Source organism: Poeciliopsis prolifica, unplaced genomic scaffold (genome assembly GCF_027474105.1).
Source record: "Poeciliopsis prolifica strain line A6 unplaced genomic scaffold, Auburn_PproV2 SCAFFOLD015, whole genome shotgun sequence".
In the NCBI taxonomy this organism is placed as follows: domain Eukaryota; kingdom Metazoa; phylum Chordata; class Actinopteri; order Cyprinodontiformes; family Poeciliidae; genus Poeciliopsis; species Poeciliopsis prolifica.
Window position 1 is genome coordinate 9,995,762 of NW_026562390.1, and position 17,817 is coordinate 10,013,578.

At 39.0% G+C, this 17,817-nt stretch overlaps 1 protein-coding gene across 9 annotated transcripts in view; it reads left to right on the forward strand.

Moving 5' to 3' along the window:
• The window catches only part of rgs3a (regulator of G protein signaling 3a), a 110,721-nt gene extending 94,587 nt beyond the window's left edge, over window positions 1-16,134 (forward strand). For 6 of the 9 annotated variants that reach the window (XM_055040464.1, XM_055040465.1, XM_055040463.1 and 3 more), the window contains 5 exons: window positions 3,271-3,341; window positions 11,851-11,952; window positions 12,933-12,994; window positions 13,809-13,975; window positions 14,068-16,134. In XM_055040464.1, coding sequence (XP_054896439.1) covers window positions 3,271-3,341; window positions 11,851-11,952; window positions 12,933-12,994; window positions 13,809-13,975; window positions 14,068-14,268 — 603 coding nt within the window. In that variant the 3' untranslated portion in view covers window positions 14,269-16,134. Of the gene's footprint in view, window positions 1-2,854; window positions 3,073-3,270; window positions 3,342-7,541; window positions 7,680-10,845; window positions 11,602-11,850; window positions 11,953-12,932; window positions 12,995-13,808; window positions 13,976-14,067 lie in introns of those variants that run through there. The other 3 variants (XM_055040471.1, XM_055040469.1, XM_055040470.1) reach the window with 3 other exon arrangements.
• The last annotated feature ends 1,683 nt before the right edge of the window (window positions 16,135-17,817 follow it).

A 17,817-nucleotide genomic window follows, 5' to 3' on the forward strand; every position in this document is an offset into this window, starting at 1 on the left:
GGGTAAGGTTTTGTCAGAAAGTTAGGAGGAGAATTTTCTTTTGCATTTGTTGTTCAGGTGTTGTGACCTAGATTTCTTAGATTAAACTGCAGCATTAAACATGATGAAAAAAGGGATTTCATAAAAATCTTGAAGTAAAATTCATATGTACTTTTTAAAAGATGTTTATATCGTTCATAGATTAAATTAGTGCAATGGTACATGTATATGCAAAATAAGAAATTCAGTCTTCCACATGGAGGATTGATGGTTCTAATCTCTCCTTAAATGGCTTGAAGTGCCTAAACAAGTCATCAGGTTGGTAATTTAGATCTCTAAAGTAAAATTTACAGATACTCTTTAGAATAAAAAATGTATAGATATTTACCAATAGAATTAAACTTCTGTGGAAAAAAAAGGTTCGCACTGTCATTAGGGATTTATTACCACACAATTGGATCGTAAATTCATTGTCAACCTAGACCCGTATTGAAAAAGGTGTCAGTGTTTCAAGATGAGGCTCTCAGATGAACTTCAATATTAAAGTCCTGGATCAGATTATATAGAAAGTTGCTTCAAAAACCACTGATGTCTTGAAGGAACATCAATCCCTCCTAAGTCATTGCTGGATAGTTTTTTATTCTATATATCTAACAAGAAATCCAGAACTGTATTCAATGATGCACACATTCTTCAAAATTCAAAATTACATTAGCAACATATTTGTTGTTTTTCTTTGGCAATTGGTTTGTCCCAGCTTGGATGCCATCACTGACAGCTGATTAGCATCTCCCCAAATGTGCTCAGCAGGTTCCAGACTGTGAAATGTCTGTGACCGGACCAGGCTACTGTTTATATGGCCTTGCAGATTTCATTTAGCTCAGAGCTAGTTGTTTTGTTAAGCACTAGCTGACCTGACATGATGACAGATGTCTCCAAAAGGGGGCAAAGTCTTTGCCTCTTTTTCGAAAAGGTTTGTATTTGTATTTCAGGAAGATGTCAGTCGACTACCTGTGAGCTTTATTCTTCTGAAGCGAAGAGCTGGATGTCACTCAGTGAGTTTTTGCAGGGAAAAAAAAAACACATCATCACTGTTATTTGAAGTAGGTGCAGGTTTTAAAACACTTTTTTATTTGATATGCAAATTGTATAACAAATGAAGACAGGCATTTATCTCCACCTTTAAAATGAAAACAGGCGGTTCAATTGTGAGATGCATAGGCTTAATAGGCTTTTACTGCTTTTTCATTGCACTTTTATCTGCATTGGTAAGACATATTTTTTATATATCTGTGTAGAGATATACCTATTAAAGATTCACACATATTTTATAGTTCTAACCTGCTGTTAAAAGAATAAAATACCAAAAGACATATCTTCCTCCTTTGTGGACATTTGTAGGAGACAGAGAGGGAGGGATCAGAGTTACACAGCCACAATAAAATACTTGATCAATTCAAATGCTCCTTTCAACTTACTTCCTTTCATATTCCACCAGGGATAAGTACCTGCTCTGCTATAGGCAGTTTGAGTTTGGATCTGTTTCAGAAACTGGTCAAAACCTTAAGCTAAAGTAATTAATAAACTAATTGAGAAATAATGAGTAAAGGTTTTATCGTGTAAAAGTAGCTTGAATAAATTAATTCAATGTACTTTTTAGTTTAAACCTTTGTAGGGAATCAATCTTCAGTAAAGGCTATAAGTAAATGTTAACTTTACCATCTTAACTTCTCAAGGTGCTAAAGGTTCATCAAAACCCTTAATCATTTTCAGGTTTACAATGAGAGATAAACAAAGAAACCCAAATCAAGGACAGAGCCATGAAAGGAATGGGTTTTCATGTGTCTTAGTTTTTGTTACTTAAAGTATCCTGAAGTCCTGCAGTTCACTATAACATTATGAAGCTGATTTATGAAGAGTGAATGTAAATGAGGCTCAGCATTATTTTTTATTGGACTTTAATACATTGAGCCCATCCTGACAGTAGGCAAACCCCACTAGGTTTACCATCCCACACATGCGTTCACAATCTAATGCTAGTAACAGATTGCTTGTTAGATGGTTGCCTCTAAAATTGGAATAATAGACAAATTCCATCTTTTGTTGTGGTTTAGTTGTAACTGTGACCCATTAAAAGCATTTTTTAAAATCAAACTTTGGAAGATGGACATGTCATCTTACAAGAATAAGTCACTTTCGAGATCATTTCATTTTAGGTAAAATAGTATTATTTTTCAACTCTTTGGGCATTCGTGACTTGTGGAAAACAATTGACTGCAAATATTTCTAGACTTGAAAGAGGACCTGAAAATGACATGATTTCCAGAAATTACTGAAAGCAGCAGCAGGAAATGTTTTAAGTTAGGAATTTAGTAGGAATATCTCAAATAATTAAGAGGGTTTTATATTTGTAGTAATCTTTGGTAATAATAAATATTTGTAGATGTCTTATTGCATTTTTAGGTAAAGTTGCAATTTTTTTTTTTAATTTTGCTCTAACTTCAAACTTTACAGTCAGTTTTAAGACCAGAAGGAAGACAGAACAGCTTGAATTACTGAAGGCCTGCCAACATGCTCTCTCTGTCTTCACCCTCAAGGTTGGAACACAAATTGGTTCCCATAGAGGTAGAAAATACCAACAGTGTGTTAGCAGCCATAGCCAGGATCTAGCTCAAATTTAACTGCATGGTCCAGTAATACAATGGTTCATTATTTAGAATCAGAAACTCAACACACACACATGCACACAATGGGGCAGCTTCAGGCCATCAGATTAGTGAGGACTGACCCTTTCCCCACCCTGAAACGACTTCCCTTTTCTTATTGACCAATCAAAACTCCGGCCTGGCAGAAACTGTAATGTGAAACCAGGGGTCCCAGATCAACACTTTAAACCTTGGCCACAGCTGGAGGGCCACCAGAAACAACAGCTGTGGTCCTTCACACTCTCTCATTCTCTCTCAGTTTCCTTCCTTTGCTATATAGTGTTTATAACCGCGAGCCCCTGGCTTCTCGCACAGTTTAATTGAGCAAGATATACCCGTGCTCCTCTACAGAGCGTTGTGGGATTTACAATGTGGACTACTGCTGTGGGTTAGCCATTTTTGTCGGCTTTGCTGTGTCACACTTCGTCTATCTCAACTAGACACACTGTGGATTTACAAGCTTTAAAGCTAACTAGGTTGCATGTAGGAGCTTGTCAAAATATCCTGCAGGAGCCTACCAAGGGGCCCCCATTTCAAGTGTGGGCGGTGGATGACGGAGTGTGTCTTCTCTTTCCTCTCCCCTTAGCTGAGCGCCGGATCCCCCTGCAGCTGTGAGGTCAACCCCAACGGCACCAAAAAGAAGAAGTCCAAGAACCTGTAAGTCCTCTGTTTACAATCCCTGAAATCAGCTTTTATAAAAGTGTCTTAATACATAGGTTATGAGGATGAGACTGGGTGTAGCAGTGTGGACATAGCATAAAGTGAAGGAATGAGCCTTTAATGCTAAGTTAAACAACGATCAGTTTCACACACTGAGGAAATTTGAGGTGAGTTTCTTGCAGTTGAAACATCAGTACTTTCTCCAGCATTGTATTAGTTTGGGTGAGAAGAGTTCATTGTACTGTCCCTGTGAGAATATTCTAAGCCTAAACTGAATTAAAGACTAATTTGGACTCATGTAGAAATATTCACAAACTCTAATAACCTCTTATCAGGTAAATTTGCTCAGTGGTTTGGTAAATGCAGCGTGTGATACCATGTATGTGTCAGACATTCTCAGAGGTGTGAGAAATGTTTGTGTATTTTCTGGTGTCAACACCTCTGGGATTCATCAGCTGTCCTCCATAAGATCAGAGCCCTTTATTAAGACTTATAGACTATGAAGCAGAGGCTGTCCACAGGCCTGCTAGCTGCCTTTTTGTTCTTCCTGTCAGGCTGTTTTTGTGCTGTTTAGTTAAACAGCAGATTAAGCGATTAAAATTCCAGCGCTTTATTTTACACCGGTAGCCTACACTGTGGTTTTAAACCAACAGTTTGCGATGTTATAACTTAGTTTAAAAATTGGTTTCAGAGATAAATAAATGACATGTGAAATGTGAGATTTGTTTTTAAAATATATTATAATAAGTAGTGATTTTGTTAATGTAAATGACAGCGTTGAAGTATAGTAAGATGGTTTTAATCATAATATAAAGAAATGAATTATGTCAAGTAGGAAAAGAGCATAGTTTTGATTTTTGTTTGTGGGAATATAGTGGAAAGTAAGTGAGGTATTAATGCCTGTTGCAATCAGATGCAGACAAAGACAAGCAGCAAATGAAGATTCATCTTCAAGTTGGCTTTATTAAAAAAAAACTATAATCAAATCAAAAGCCACAACTCTTGAGCAGTGTTTCAGAAATGGTTCTATGGATAGATTACTTTGTTTTGAGGTTTTTAGACATGATATGGGTCATACAGTGCCTTGCACTTTTCATACACCTTTGACTTTGTTTTTACATTTTGTCCTATTTACTCACAGCCCTAGGCAATGCTTATATTTTCATTTACATTTGCAAAGCTTTGCAAATGTGCAGCCCAGAATTTTGTCAATTGTTCTTTGCAAGGTAGCTCTAGTTTGGTCAGACTGAATTGAAATGATGTGTAAATATCCATTTTTAAGCCTTGCCACAGATTTTCGACTAGATTTAGGTCTGGACTGTGTGTGACATCATTAAGTTACAAGTTGGCTCTGTTTAATAATAGGGTGATTTGTGAAGGCAGCTGATCATACGAGGTTTTATTTGGGGTATTATGAAATTGGCTTGATGCAAATATACATCTCACAATTGTGTTACTTTTGTTGGTCTATCACATAAAATTCCCCCAAAACACATTTAGCTTCGTGTCTGTAACACAAAATTCATAAAGTTGCATGAACACCTTTGTAGGAGTTTGTAGATCTAAACTCAGGAACAGTAAACACTTATTGACAGAAAATGTCAGGCAACTTCATGGATCAACAGGAGTGTTAGACTGTATACACATTCTTATCACGCAGCAGTCTACACTTCCTTCCGTGCTACAGTTCTATATGCTGAATGGTGTTTTTGTTTTTTACAAATGTCCGATGAGTTATCCAGGTGCAACAGCCATTAGCTTTAAGGGTTCACCTCCACAATGTTTGACAAGAGGCATCTGTTCTGCACAGTTACAACTTCAATGACAGCTGCATAAAGGAGAATAGTTTATCTTTTGTTGATGAAAAGTAAATCTGTCATAACGCAGCTCTCTTCTGTCATCGTGAATCAATAAACTGAGAATGAGTTACAAAGCTTCTCATGCAGAGTGGACTGTCTTTGTGCCCAATGAACTGACAATGTCTTATTGGATGTGTAACTTTAAGGTTTTATCAAAAATAAATGTTTTTTTACATATTTGTAAAAATTGTCATCATGTCAAGACAGAATGAAATGAAACAGTTCCTGCCTGTTGTTCTACAGCATTTTGCAGAAATACACAGCTCCCAGTCAGAAACAACTATTCAGAGCCACGAGGAAGTTCTTAGCGCAGTCAATCATGCTTTTGTATGCATTGCTAAATAGTTAAGAAACAAGTTACCATTACAGGAAAATTGTTTATCCTCCATATTCAATGGCCATGATAACTAGCACAAGCATTCACAATAAATATGTTGTCTTGAACTAGCTATAGCCTAGCAGAGAGCAAGGTAGGGGGTGTGAGCAATGAGAATAGTTTTAGCAGCATCAGTCACATTTGTCAGGAAAGAGTGAGAATTTTAACAAATATGTAAGAATTATAGTTGTTTAAAAGTTACATACTGCAGCTTTAAGCTGTTTCCTGACATTTTTCATCTGACTTGTCTGAAAACCACCAGTTTTATCTGCTCATTCACAGGAAAGTCACACAAATAAGCATGCTCTATACACAATATCTTTCAGTGTGATTTTGTATTCAGAGGAACACAAATTCAATATCTTGCTGCTATAGATTGAAATCTTAGACTTCCCAGCCACAGATGAAGGAAATGAAATTATTTCCTCCAGATGTTGAAGGCTGATAGGTAACAAACAGAGAGCTATGGGAGCCAAGAGATCTATGTCAGTGTGTTGAAGAAATATATCTGCAGCTGCAAAATCTGTTTGAGCTATTTATAAGTTTGGACTGTGCTCTCTAACCTCTGACCAAAATCATTTTTGCACCTTCTCTATCCACTAAAGATTTGTTCTTCTCATTTCCACTAATAATTTGCTGCTTGTGGTTTTTGTGAAGGCTTCAAATCCAGTTCACATTGAAAGATGGCAGCTTAGAAACAGTTTCCAATGCTGTGAATAAGTAAAACAAACGTTCAGAAAAAAATAAAATGACCCCTTGGATAATGAAAATAGTCTCAGTCGGCTGTTATGGGGCAACTTTAAAATGAACTAAGCCGTGGTGAGAACATACCAACTATGACGCAAAGGGAAAAAAATGTTTGGTGATGAACCGGAAGACGTCTGATTCAGAGTAGCGCCAAGTCACAACTTACTGGCCTGTAAAGATCTGCTGCTGACATTGTGGTGTTAGATACCACAGGGCATCTACAGAGATCTTGAAGGGTACAAGTCTTGGTCAGCCAGTGCTGTTTCACAACCTGTGAAGGACCAACAACATGTTTGGAAGGAGTAGTCAATATGTTGACTGTGGAAAAATACAAGTGCTCCAACTACTTTAAACTAATTTTATTTGAAATTGTGTAAGGAAATGCAGCTTCGTTCATTCAGCTTTTCTCAAAATAACCAATTAATTCAAGCTTAACAGCTGTTTAAAAGTTAACTATGGCTTCATGAAGGACATTGGCATTTTTGATACAGTTGAATCTGTATTTGTACCAAGTAAAGACTCTAAGACAAAGGTATTTTCCAGATGTAACTGCAACTGCACAATATATAGAATCCCAATCACCACTGCAGCATCTATATGTGCAAAATTGCAATTTAGGCAAGTGGATAGAATTTCTGAGCATTAGTTTCAATTTTCCAATGGAGATTTCACAAAGCAAAATGTGAAAACTTCCAGAAAATGATGGGAAAAGAATAAAGAATGTAGTTTAATCACTCTATACCATTATTTATTCACCAATGATATTGCAATTTTTTGTTTTACTAACTCGGTTTAGATGTCCACTATTCTGAACTATCCTTATAAAATGTTTTTGAGGAATTTTTTATTATTATTTGTGGTATCAGGAGTCATTCTAGTCTGAGTTCACTTATTTTACAGTTCGAAGCAAGCTCACCACCACCAACATCAAAATATTTGCCTACTATAAAAGAGATGATATATGTTAGAGTCAGCAGGCTTAAAAGGGCTCTCCCACTGTTTGCTGTACTGGTCAGTGAAACAGATCATTACATTAGTCAAGCTTTGTTGAAGGGACAAACTTTATCTCAGCTTAAAAAACAAAACAAAACAACTCTCCAGACCCCAAGCAGAAGGAATTCATGTCCTGAGTGCTGCCTGTGGATTGGGTGAGCCCAGGGTCCGCCTTCTCCAGACCCCCTGAACTATATAAAGCTCCAGCAGAGCCTCTCGGGGGTGAGAGGAATGTGATTGCCAAACAAATCCCTAGGTCCTGACCGCTGCCACTCCTGACATATGCTTACATGCAGCTGGGTTCATGCCAGAGCCAATGTTCCACACCATGGTCGACTTCTCAGAGAAATACCTGGAAAGGTAAGAGCAGGACTGTGGATTTTTCGATCCAGATTGATTGAAGAAGGATTTACTTGAAGTCCTGCTGGACTGGCCGCACTTAGGGTGGTATGCAGGCGACTTGACCTCTACTTGGATTTTATTTGACAGTCTCAGTGAGGAAGATGGAGCCCCCTTGAGACTGAGGTGCTGGAACTATTTTGAAGGAAGCAGCTTTAACTTTAACTCGAGGCTGTCCCTTTTTCCTCTTATAGCCAACCTGGATTTCAGGAATAGGATTGCTCATGTGGTCTTTGCAGCCAGAACAGTGGCTTTGCTCAGAAATAGAGTTATTTTTAGGGTCTCGATTGACTGAAATTGTCAATGTAGCGGTGCTATATTTAAGGAGTAAATTTTAGACAGTTTCCTTTTTTCATTTTTTTTCTAGGAATATGGCAAAGTGATTCTTTTGGCTACAAAGCTCTGTGTATGTTTTTCTTTTTGTTGGGTGTTGTGCTTTGAAATGTTGTGTTTAGTGGTAATTTCAGAGCTGTTTGTTGCTAGATCTTTTAAATAGAGACTAACTTGTTTATTTGTTGCATAAAGTTAGAGACTTTGTAACACTAAACTTGACCCATTGTACTCCAACATACACAAACACACAAATAGGTCCACACTCAGTCTTGTTTGTGTGTCCTGTATTCAGTTCACAAGCACACAGCCTTTGGTCAACAAAACTGAAGTGGGACTGACGGCGTGCTGGGATAATGCTCACCATTTGCTTTGCTATATCATCTAAACTATATTACCCATTACTGACAAAGTGGCACGCTGTGATTAGGCATGGGAAATGAAAAGGAAGGTAGCAGATTTGCTTCCTGCCTGCATGTGGTGCACTGGGATCTGCATTATGTCTGTCTGCAGCTTTCCCCACGTGCCGCCAGAGCCTTTCCCTGTGAGTGCGGCCTACTTTCCGCAGCACCAGGAATAGCCAGAGGGTTGCTATTAGTGCATCTAATGTGAGCCAAGCAAAGAGGGAATACAGAGCATTGGATAATTGCAGAGCAAAAGACCTCTTGGTTCTTTGCTCAAGCGTGAGAGCTCTCTCGTAGATGGACATGAGCGGGCAGCGAGGTGGACGTGCTGCTAAGAGCTTGTTGAGCAGCGGAGCAGAAATGTCTGCCTGGTTATTGCAGATCAAAGATCATCTTAATTTGATAATTTTTGACAGAGCATGTGTCAGCCTCTTAGCGGATCAAGTTAAGTACAAGAGGTTAGTGGGTGTATTAAATCAAATGGAGGGTGATACATGGCTAATAGCGTTAGGACCTGACTGGAGCGGGGTATGGGCAATGAGGTGGGGGGAAAAAAGCAACTTAACATGGAGAGGTACTCAAAAGTAATAACATGAAAGGAGGAACAGAGAACACTTGATAAATCAAATTAAAATGACTGACCCAGTAAAACGGCACGTTGTTGTGCTTTTAGATGTCAAAAATAGCCTCTCCTGCATGTGACTCTATATCAGATTCCCGTTTTCTCTTCTTTTAACTCTGTTAAGCCTTGAGCTATTTTTGAGGCTTTTAGAGGAAAAAAATCCAAATACCATCAGTAACTGCTCCACACATTTGAGAGGTCAAGCTGAAGTGGCTCAATGGATTAGAGACACTTGGTAAAATTCTGAACAGTAGCAAGTCTACTAATCCTGATCCCCAGGCCTGAAAAAAAAAAAAAAAAATCAAATCAAATAATTTTATTATATTACTATTGGTTCTTTGATTTAAGCTTTTGCTACTTTTGCTGGCCAATGGATCCATCTGTTAAGATGGATAGCCACACAGTTGAAGACCAAACATCTTTTCTAAAACACTGATTGATGCAAAAGACTGACGGATAAAATAAACTCATAACGCTGGATCGCAAGACTAAAAGTAATGGAATACATTAATTTCTTAATATTTTGTTTTAAAATATAATAAATAAAATATGTGATTAAATATCTCTACATTACTCTCTGAATTTCATATTTAATACATTCAATGAACTGAATGTAATGAGCTGAATTATTGTAATACTGTTTGATATCAGTTCTTTGGGGAGAGGGTGCAGTAACCAGTGATATCCACATGGTGGCAGAAGAGAAACACAGATTTTTCTTTAAGTGTCTGTTGTTTTGACATTGCTGTCACATAACTCTCACATGAGCTCAGCCTGTTTAAATCCATAAATAATAAGGCATCTTTTGTCAGGCCAAAAGCCGACTTTCCAGTGCTTTTAAAATATACATTTCTTTTTTGCTCACATGTTTTGGCAAGACAAGAGATTCCTTTTTATTTTGAAACATCTCTCATCCTAATTGCCTCGAGTCAAAACCCCAAAATAGAATTATCTAATAAGTTCTGCTCTGGTATCATGAGTTGTTTTTTTCTTACAGGATGGGAGATGTTATAACAGTATTTACATCGTTCAGGCTTTCAGGATTGAGCTATTTTCAGGTATACAGCATGAGAGAAGCCCTGTTGTTTTTCTAAAGCCCAAAGCTCTGCATTCGTGCTCTGCAGTTGAGCATCTGGATTTGAGACTGCTTCAAGCAGGGCACTTGTGTTATTTCAGTCAATGGATGACTCATCCGGCTGCGTGGGGAGGCAAATTTTCTCTTTTACCTGGCCTTGGATATCGTAAAATAAAATGAGAAAATACCTCCTAAAAGGTTCATTTCAAAATGTTTTTTTTTTTTTATCTGATACGCGCCTTATTGAAATGCATATTCTAATTTATTGACTATGACTGTATATATATATATATATATATATATATATATATATATGTTTATCCCTATGCAGTTTTGAAAAAGCCGACTATTAGACCTTCTTCCAAGTTTAAATACACACAAATCAATCTCATTTGGATATGTCAGGAGCTCTTCAGCTGCTCCTTGTTACAGCTCATCTATTCATTTGTTCAGGCATGTTTTGACTTCCCCTGTCCCGCGGTACGAAGAAAACGAATCTCCACAGCTGGTTGGGCTCTCTGTCTTGTGTGAAACCACCTCACTTTCCGGCGTGTTTAAACAGACTCTTCTCTATTGCCTTTGTACATCAGCAGAGATTTTCAACACCTGTTTCTGCCATGATAGCATCAGTTAGGCAGGTACAAATTTGCTCTGTTGGAAAGGTTCTCTTGGAACTGGTTAAAGAGAAGTCCTCTCTTCAGGATTCATGTGTATTCATGTACAGTATTTGTACCACTCTGTAGTTCCATCCCAGTTCATGCTAGCTTGAATGAGAAGTGTCTATAACAGGAAGTGCTGCTTCTTAATTTGGGGGATACATGCTCTCCTGAGGCCTGTGGTTTGGGACAGCTCGCCGTGATTAGGCCTGGGCAGCACACGAGGCTGCTCTGCATTATTAGCAGGCCAGTCAATCCACAGTGGAAATCAAAAGCAAGGACTCAGGAAATGGGTGTTGAGTGAGGTCACATCCCAATGAGGCAGCACGTGCTCCAGGTCGGGAGAAGACAGGACACGTACCATGGGATTATGGGAATGTGCAGAATCCTATTGAACCACATGTACCAGGAGCTGGGTTTCTACTGCAGTAGAGTCTTAATGTGCTCATTTGCGTGAGATGGTTGGAAGAAAGGTGGTCCGGAGGATTTTAGATTTGGAGTCTCGAGGGAGTGGAGATGTTACTGTGGCCTATTGCCCCTACGTTGGGTCAGCTTCTGCTCTGCAACCTCTGTGGACACATGGAGGACGGCGTGATGAAACAGATGATTGAAGGCTGACTCTCTCCTCCTCTGGCTCATTTGCTTAGTCCCTGTCGTGCAACCTGCCAGGGACAGTCTACCAAAAGGACCGAGTGAGATATTAGATTGACAAAAAGACACTGACGAGAAGTGGGGAAGAGGCGATTTGCCTTTCGCAAAGCTGTTCCACCAACATACCTCAGCTGAAGGCTACAATGTACATTTTCTTTTATGTTTTATGGTGTTTACTCGTTTGGTTTTCTGTGGACCGGCTTTGAGGCTCTGCTGATGATTCCATACTTTGGATTGTTTCCGTTGTGGATTACAGACTTGGAAACTTATCTGGCTTTCTTCCTGTGTTTTCTCCTTCTTCTCCATTCCCAACCTTACTCCCCCAACCCCTCTATTCTCCTCTTTTTACCTACCTTTCTCCGTTTTTCCCCTCCACCGTATTCCTTTCTCTCAGGGCCAAAGACATGAAGAATCGGTTGGCTTTCCTGCGGAGGAGGAATGAGTCCCCAGGAAGCAACCCAGCCGGGAAGTTAGACAAATCTATGAAGTCAGTCAAGTAAGTGGCCACTTCCTGACAGCATGAGCATGTGGGCGTGAGTGTGAGACAGGTTTGTGGATCCTTCACTGCGTTGGAAGGCAGACATGTGGGCAGCAGGAGAGACAGGAGCGTCCCTGTAGTGTGGCATTCAAGAACTGAATGAGAAAAATCGAGGCAACAGTGCAGTTTGCATGTTTTTCAAAAACTGCATTGCATATATTAGTCATTTCATAAATCTTTTTAGCTACTAGTTGCACACAGTGCAACATACTGTGATCTCTGTATTTTATAGTTTGTCTCCAAACCTATATAAACATGTAATCCTTTTGTAAAGTTTCATAAAATATTTAAGACATTCAAGGTAAATGTGACTTTTTTTCTACTTTTTGTACCTCAGAGAATAATCTGAGGTCTAAATTTGCTTATAATTTATCATAGACAACAAACCAAAATGCCAAAAAACAGACCAAGAGTGAAATGTTCATTATTTGAAGTGTTTAAAATCATACATTACTCAGATGATCAAACTGATTGATATGTGTCCACAACTCCAAACTGAAGTGGCTCAGTTTGGGGCCTAAAATGTGGATCCCAGTGAGGGGAAAATGTTAGAATGCATTCATTGTAAGCATGAGAGGCACCAGGGGGCAGACGCAATCTGTCAGTGGTGGGAGGGCTCTAAAACCCAGATCACCTCCTGATTGGCTGTCCGAAACTCCCTCCCTCTTTCTTCAAACTGTCATTGAGAGGAATTATAAAAAGCAGACCCCCACCACAGAGAGGCATTCAGACTCATGGCTAAACGTACTGCTGCAACTTCTCACCAGCTCGAGCTGAATGTGTCAGACTGAACCGGAGCGAAACGTCAGACAGGAGCCGTCTGCTCACACGGTCCCACTCATCTGCACAGCGTAGCCTTAAATCCTGCGGATGGGTCACACAATGAGAAATCTGGCTGAAATGGGCTTGTTAAAGAACCGCTCTGCTTTCATCTGCAGGCCCACCCCAGAGGAAGCGCTCAAATGGGGGGACTCGCTTGACAAGCTGCTGACGCACAAATGTAAGTTTTTTTTTTTTTTCTTCTTCTTCTTTCTTATTTACTCACTTTGCAAATGAAGTGTTCAGCTCGCTATACATGTCTTAGAGGACTGGGAATGAAAGATACATATGGATTACATGCTCATACTGCTGATCTATGTGGGCAATCTGCTGCATAATTCCTTAATCCCAACATACAAAGTCCACAGTTTACAAGACAATGAGTCTTAAGATCTTAAAAAATTTAGTTTGCCCCTGATTATGGTTTTCTTTTGTGACTGACATAAATCCAGCTCTACATCTGTTCCTCATTCGGCGCTCTGGGCCCCTTTATTCCCCCTCTTCTCATTTCCTCTCCTCAACCTCTTACCTCACTGCTACTCACCAGAGTGAGGTAAGAGATGATGGCCTGCTCCAGCTCCGCTTATCAGCATGTGTGATTCATGGGAACGGAAAAGGTACAGAGAGGAGCCGTGGGTGGACTCGGTTCCTGCCATTCTTTCCCCTGGATGCCCTCTTCCTCAAATCATTAACTGGGCAGAAACTTAAAAAGGACCAAACTGCTGTAGTTAATTTGTTTCCCTTTGAACTCAAAACCATCAAATTCTTTGTTTGCTTCCAGGGCCGATATGATAAATATTAAGAAGTGACAGAATGTTTTGGACATTGATCATTTCTGCCATGTTGAGTGTTTTTTTTTTTTTCTTCACCTCTCACTGTATTAAAACCACATGACTTGAACTATTTTAGGAGCTGAAACTCAAAGGAGGGCTTAAATGGGGAGGTTACCATGGCACTTTAGTCAACTCTTCTCTGTTTACTTTCCTCCCTCTCAGATGGTCTGGCAGCCTTCAGAGCTTTCCTGCGCACAGAGTTCAGCGAGGAGAATCTGGAATTTTGGCTAGCATGTGAGGAATACAAGAAAATAAAGTCGCAGTCCAAGATGGCCTCAAAAGCCAAGAAAATCTTTGCTGAATACATCGCTATACAGTCATGTAAAGAGGTAAGCTGGTCAAATGGATGCTGTTGCTTTAAAAAAAAGTCTCATTCTTGCATATTTTCTCTTACAATTTTCTCACTCACTATCCTCTGCAGGTCAACCTGGATTCATACACACGAGATCACACTAAGGACAACCTGCAGAATGTGACGCGCTCCTGCTTCGACTTAGCACAAAGGCGGATATACGGGTTGATGGAAAAGGACTCATACCCCCGCTTCCTGCGCTCGGAACTCTACTTGGACTTAATTAACCAAAAAAAGCCCAGCGCCACATCGACCTCATCCTCCTCATAAGAGACGAGGAAGGACATAAGGAGAAATGAAAGATGACGACAGACACAAATGGGCAGACTTGGAAAAAACCCCAAAACAACAGTGGTTGGGGTGTGACCTTCATTGTTTGCCTTTTTGATTTTGTTTTTACGTGTGCGTATGTACGTCATCCTGTTCACTATGATTTCTGTGATATGTGAGAGGAGATGAGCAAAGTTTTGGCACTGCAAAGAAATGTAGTTTACACAGTTACCAGATAGATGAATGGGTGGATATCACAAAATTTTCAGACACCCAAAAGAGAAGGGCTGTAACAGAAATTGAACGCCTGTCTGATCACTGTTTCTGACATACTTTTTTTTTTTTATGCTAAGGTCAAAAAAAAGATGCATTTGTTTGTGTTCTTGTCCAGTTGTACTGGAGAAAAGGAGGGGGTTGCACCAAAAACCCTGCAGACATGAAGACAGTCCGGTACTGTTTTTGTCAATTTTTCCCTTTAGCTCCGAGTTTAAACACTCTTCTTGCCCCGCCGCATTCTCCTCTGTAAAGGAACTTCACCGCTGTTGGTACGATTAAAAGGTCATTTCTTTCTTTTTGCCCTTTCGTCAGGGCTTTGGTGATGGAGGTCTCAAAGGTGTTTGAATCTTAATTACCTTTGTTAGAATTTCCATTCACTCAAAGCTTCTATGAATGGCCCTTTGTGTTCTTAATTCAAGACTGGACATGTCAGCGGAGACAGATAAGCAAAGAAGATGAAATGATGAACCAGAGTCACATTCAAACACCAATGTGAGAACTACTCCCTTCCCAAGCACATTAAAAGCTTGAAGCCTGAGTTGGACAAAAAAAAAAAAAAATGACGACTTGCTTCCTGCCTCCAAAGACTCTCTACTTAAAGGAACTGAAAATCCAGAACTGAACATCTCTTTTAACATTATAGCTCATTCTGGACTAATCAGGAAGCATTCTCAGGACATTGCTATTACAGCTTGGTTTATCTTCTTTGCTGTTACTGGTTTTCTACACACTTGTTGCTTTTTTTCCCCGCACTACGCTTTAGGGATCCAATCTGCACTCCCTTATCCTTCTGCGCTACGCACAAAAGTTGCTCATTTCCTAGAAAAAAAAAAAAGAAATGTTTCATGTGTACAAAGGTTTGCCTATTTATTTAGATTAACTTGCTGGATGCTTCTAAAGAGACACCTTCATGTCTTCTCAAGCAATGGCCCTAAAGCTTTTTACTTTCCTCTTAACCACCAAACAGGTCCAATGTTGTCTTGATCTTTATAAGTGCAATATTTTTTTATTTTATTTTATTATCATGTTTGATTTGTTCATTTATTTAGATAAATTTTGATTTTTAATGGGGAAGACGGAACAGCTTGAGCTCTGCATTACCTTTTATTTGTTAAGAGAAACATAGTTCAAGCTATAAGGTTGACTTAACATAAACTTCAAGATGCATAAGTAGTTTATTGTGTTTAAAGCAACTGATTCTGTGCTAACACCCTAGCAGCAGGCAGCTGGGGAAGTAATGGTTGTAAATATAATTCTTTAAGAAAACTATGTGATAACACATTAAAAAAAATGAACAAAAAAAATAAACAACAGGTCTCTTCTGGTATGAGTAAGGGACGCAATTGTATCTATGTAAATACAAGAGACTCAAAACTATAAGATAACATATTGTTAAAAATAGGTTAGAGCAGGTACAATCTGCTCTTTTTCCCTGGTCGTACACTGCTTGTAAGGAGTTTGACGAAATGCATTTAATCATTTTCACTGTTTACAATTCAAAATGCATCTCCTATGATAGCAAGTGAAAACAGTAGAGTACATTTGGTGTCATTGCTAATGATAAATAAACCAACCATCTGATAAAGTAAACTGTCTAGTGTCGAGTTGTTTTTTTTAATCATGATGTGAGGATGCTTGTGGATGAGGTTCATCAATGTTTCAAAAGATCACACTTTTTAAATAAAAGGCAGATGTAGTGACAGGCATGAAGCAACAGGTTTTAATATCCATCATAATAGCTTATTCGTTCATTGCATTAAAAAATGCAAATTAAATCATACTTCCAAAATTATTTACTTTTATTGCTGACAAAATAAGAAGAGGGCAAATTTTTGCTCATAGTTCCTTCAGTCAGATCTTTAGTAAAGGTCAAATTACAATGACTTCAAGCGTAGATAACGATGTCACGGCTTTGCAAGATTCAATACGTTTAATAAAATTGTGAAATGTGGATATATTTAAGGTGCACCCCAAACACCACACACTGCTTTCTTATGTGATGCCATGAAAAAAATCTAAATGCACCTCAGCCATTATGGATAAAGGGTGTCTGCCTGTAATGGACGTTCTTACATTTAAAAATAATAAAAAGTGAAACCTGAGAACAATATTACAACTGTGAAGTATAGGAGTGGCAACATCATGTTGCGTTGGGTAAAACAGCGTCACAAGAAAACGTCATCATGTGGAAATATTAAAGAAACGACTGCAGACAATATCAGCCAGGACGTTATGGCTGGGGCGCTATTGGGACTTCCACAGCACCAAAATCACACCACCAAATTACTTACAAAGTAAAGTCAGTGTTTAATGTACGGTTCTTTTTACAAGGCCCTAAAAAAATATGTGTGAGCAAAGTGGTTTAGAAACCTGGCTCAGTTAAACCAACATTTAAATGATCTGTCTTGTTGAAAACAGACTGATCTCATTTTAGATTTCATTCAATTTAATTGACCATTCGATTGGCTCCCTAAAAGTATTATCATAATTTATGAATTTGAGTTGAAGCTTTATATCTTTTCATTGAGCTTCTTTGCTATCACACAGTGAAATTTGAGTAAATGGCCTATTAAATTGCAAGATGACTGAGGATCAACTTCCACTGAAAAATGTTGTGTATCTCAACAGCACAGCCGTTCAGACTCCTGTTGATCAGGACGAGCATGTGAATGTAACAGCAGGTCGAGTGTTGGCAGGATTATTGGAGAACGATGGGAGGAAACGGCAGGAAGTCTCTGAGGGTTGTGTGGATTAGTGTGTGTTTGGGGGTTGGTCAGTCTGATTTGGAGCTGGATAGTGTAGTAACTGCACCTAATCTTCTTTACCAGCTGCCATCTGTTTTGACAGACATGGTTTCTTTCCCCACAAGTGTTTCAAGTGTTTCTTGCTCCACACTGTGACTGTTTCTGGAAAACCCTTGCTCGGGAGATTTAGTTTTTCCACTTATTTTCCTATGCCTCACAATAGTCCCACTTTTAAGCCAAGTTTCTTTGCCATATTCTTTTGTTCAGACTTCCTTCCTCTCTGTCTTAGGTGGAAACCATATTGAAGTGTCGGCCATTGTTTTTCAGCTCAGCTTTAATGTGTTCAAACTTATGTTTCCTGCTATGATCTCTAATGTCCGGCAGCTTCAGATGTGGCGGTCAGTGTTTCGTCTGCCTTCACAGTTAAGAAAAATCTATAAATAAAGACAATGGCTCTTGGTGTCTGACAACATCTTAATTATATTGGCTTATTTAGTGGCTTACCTGCACGAGCCATTCATTTAAAAAG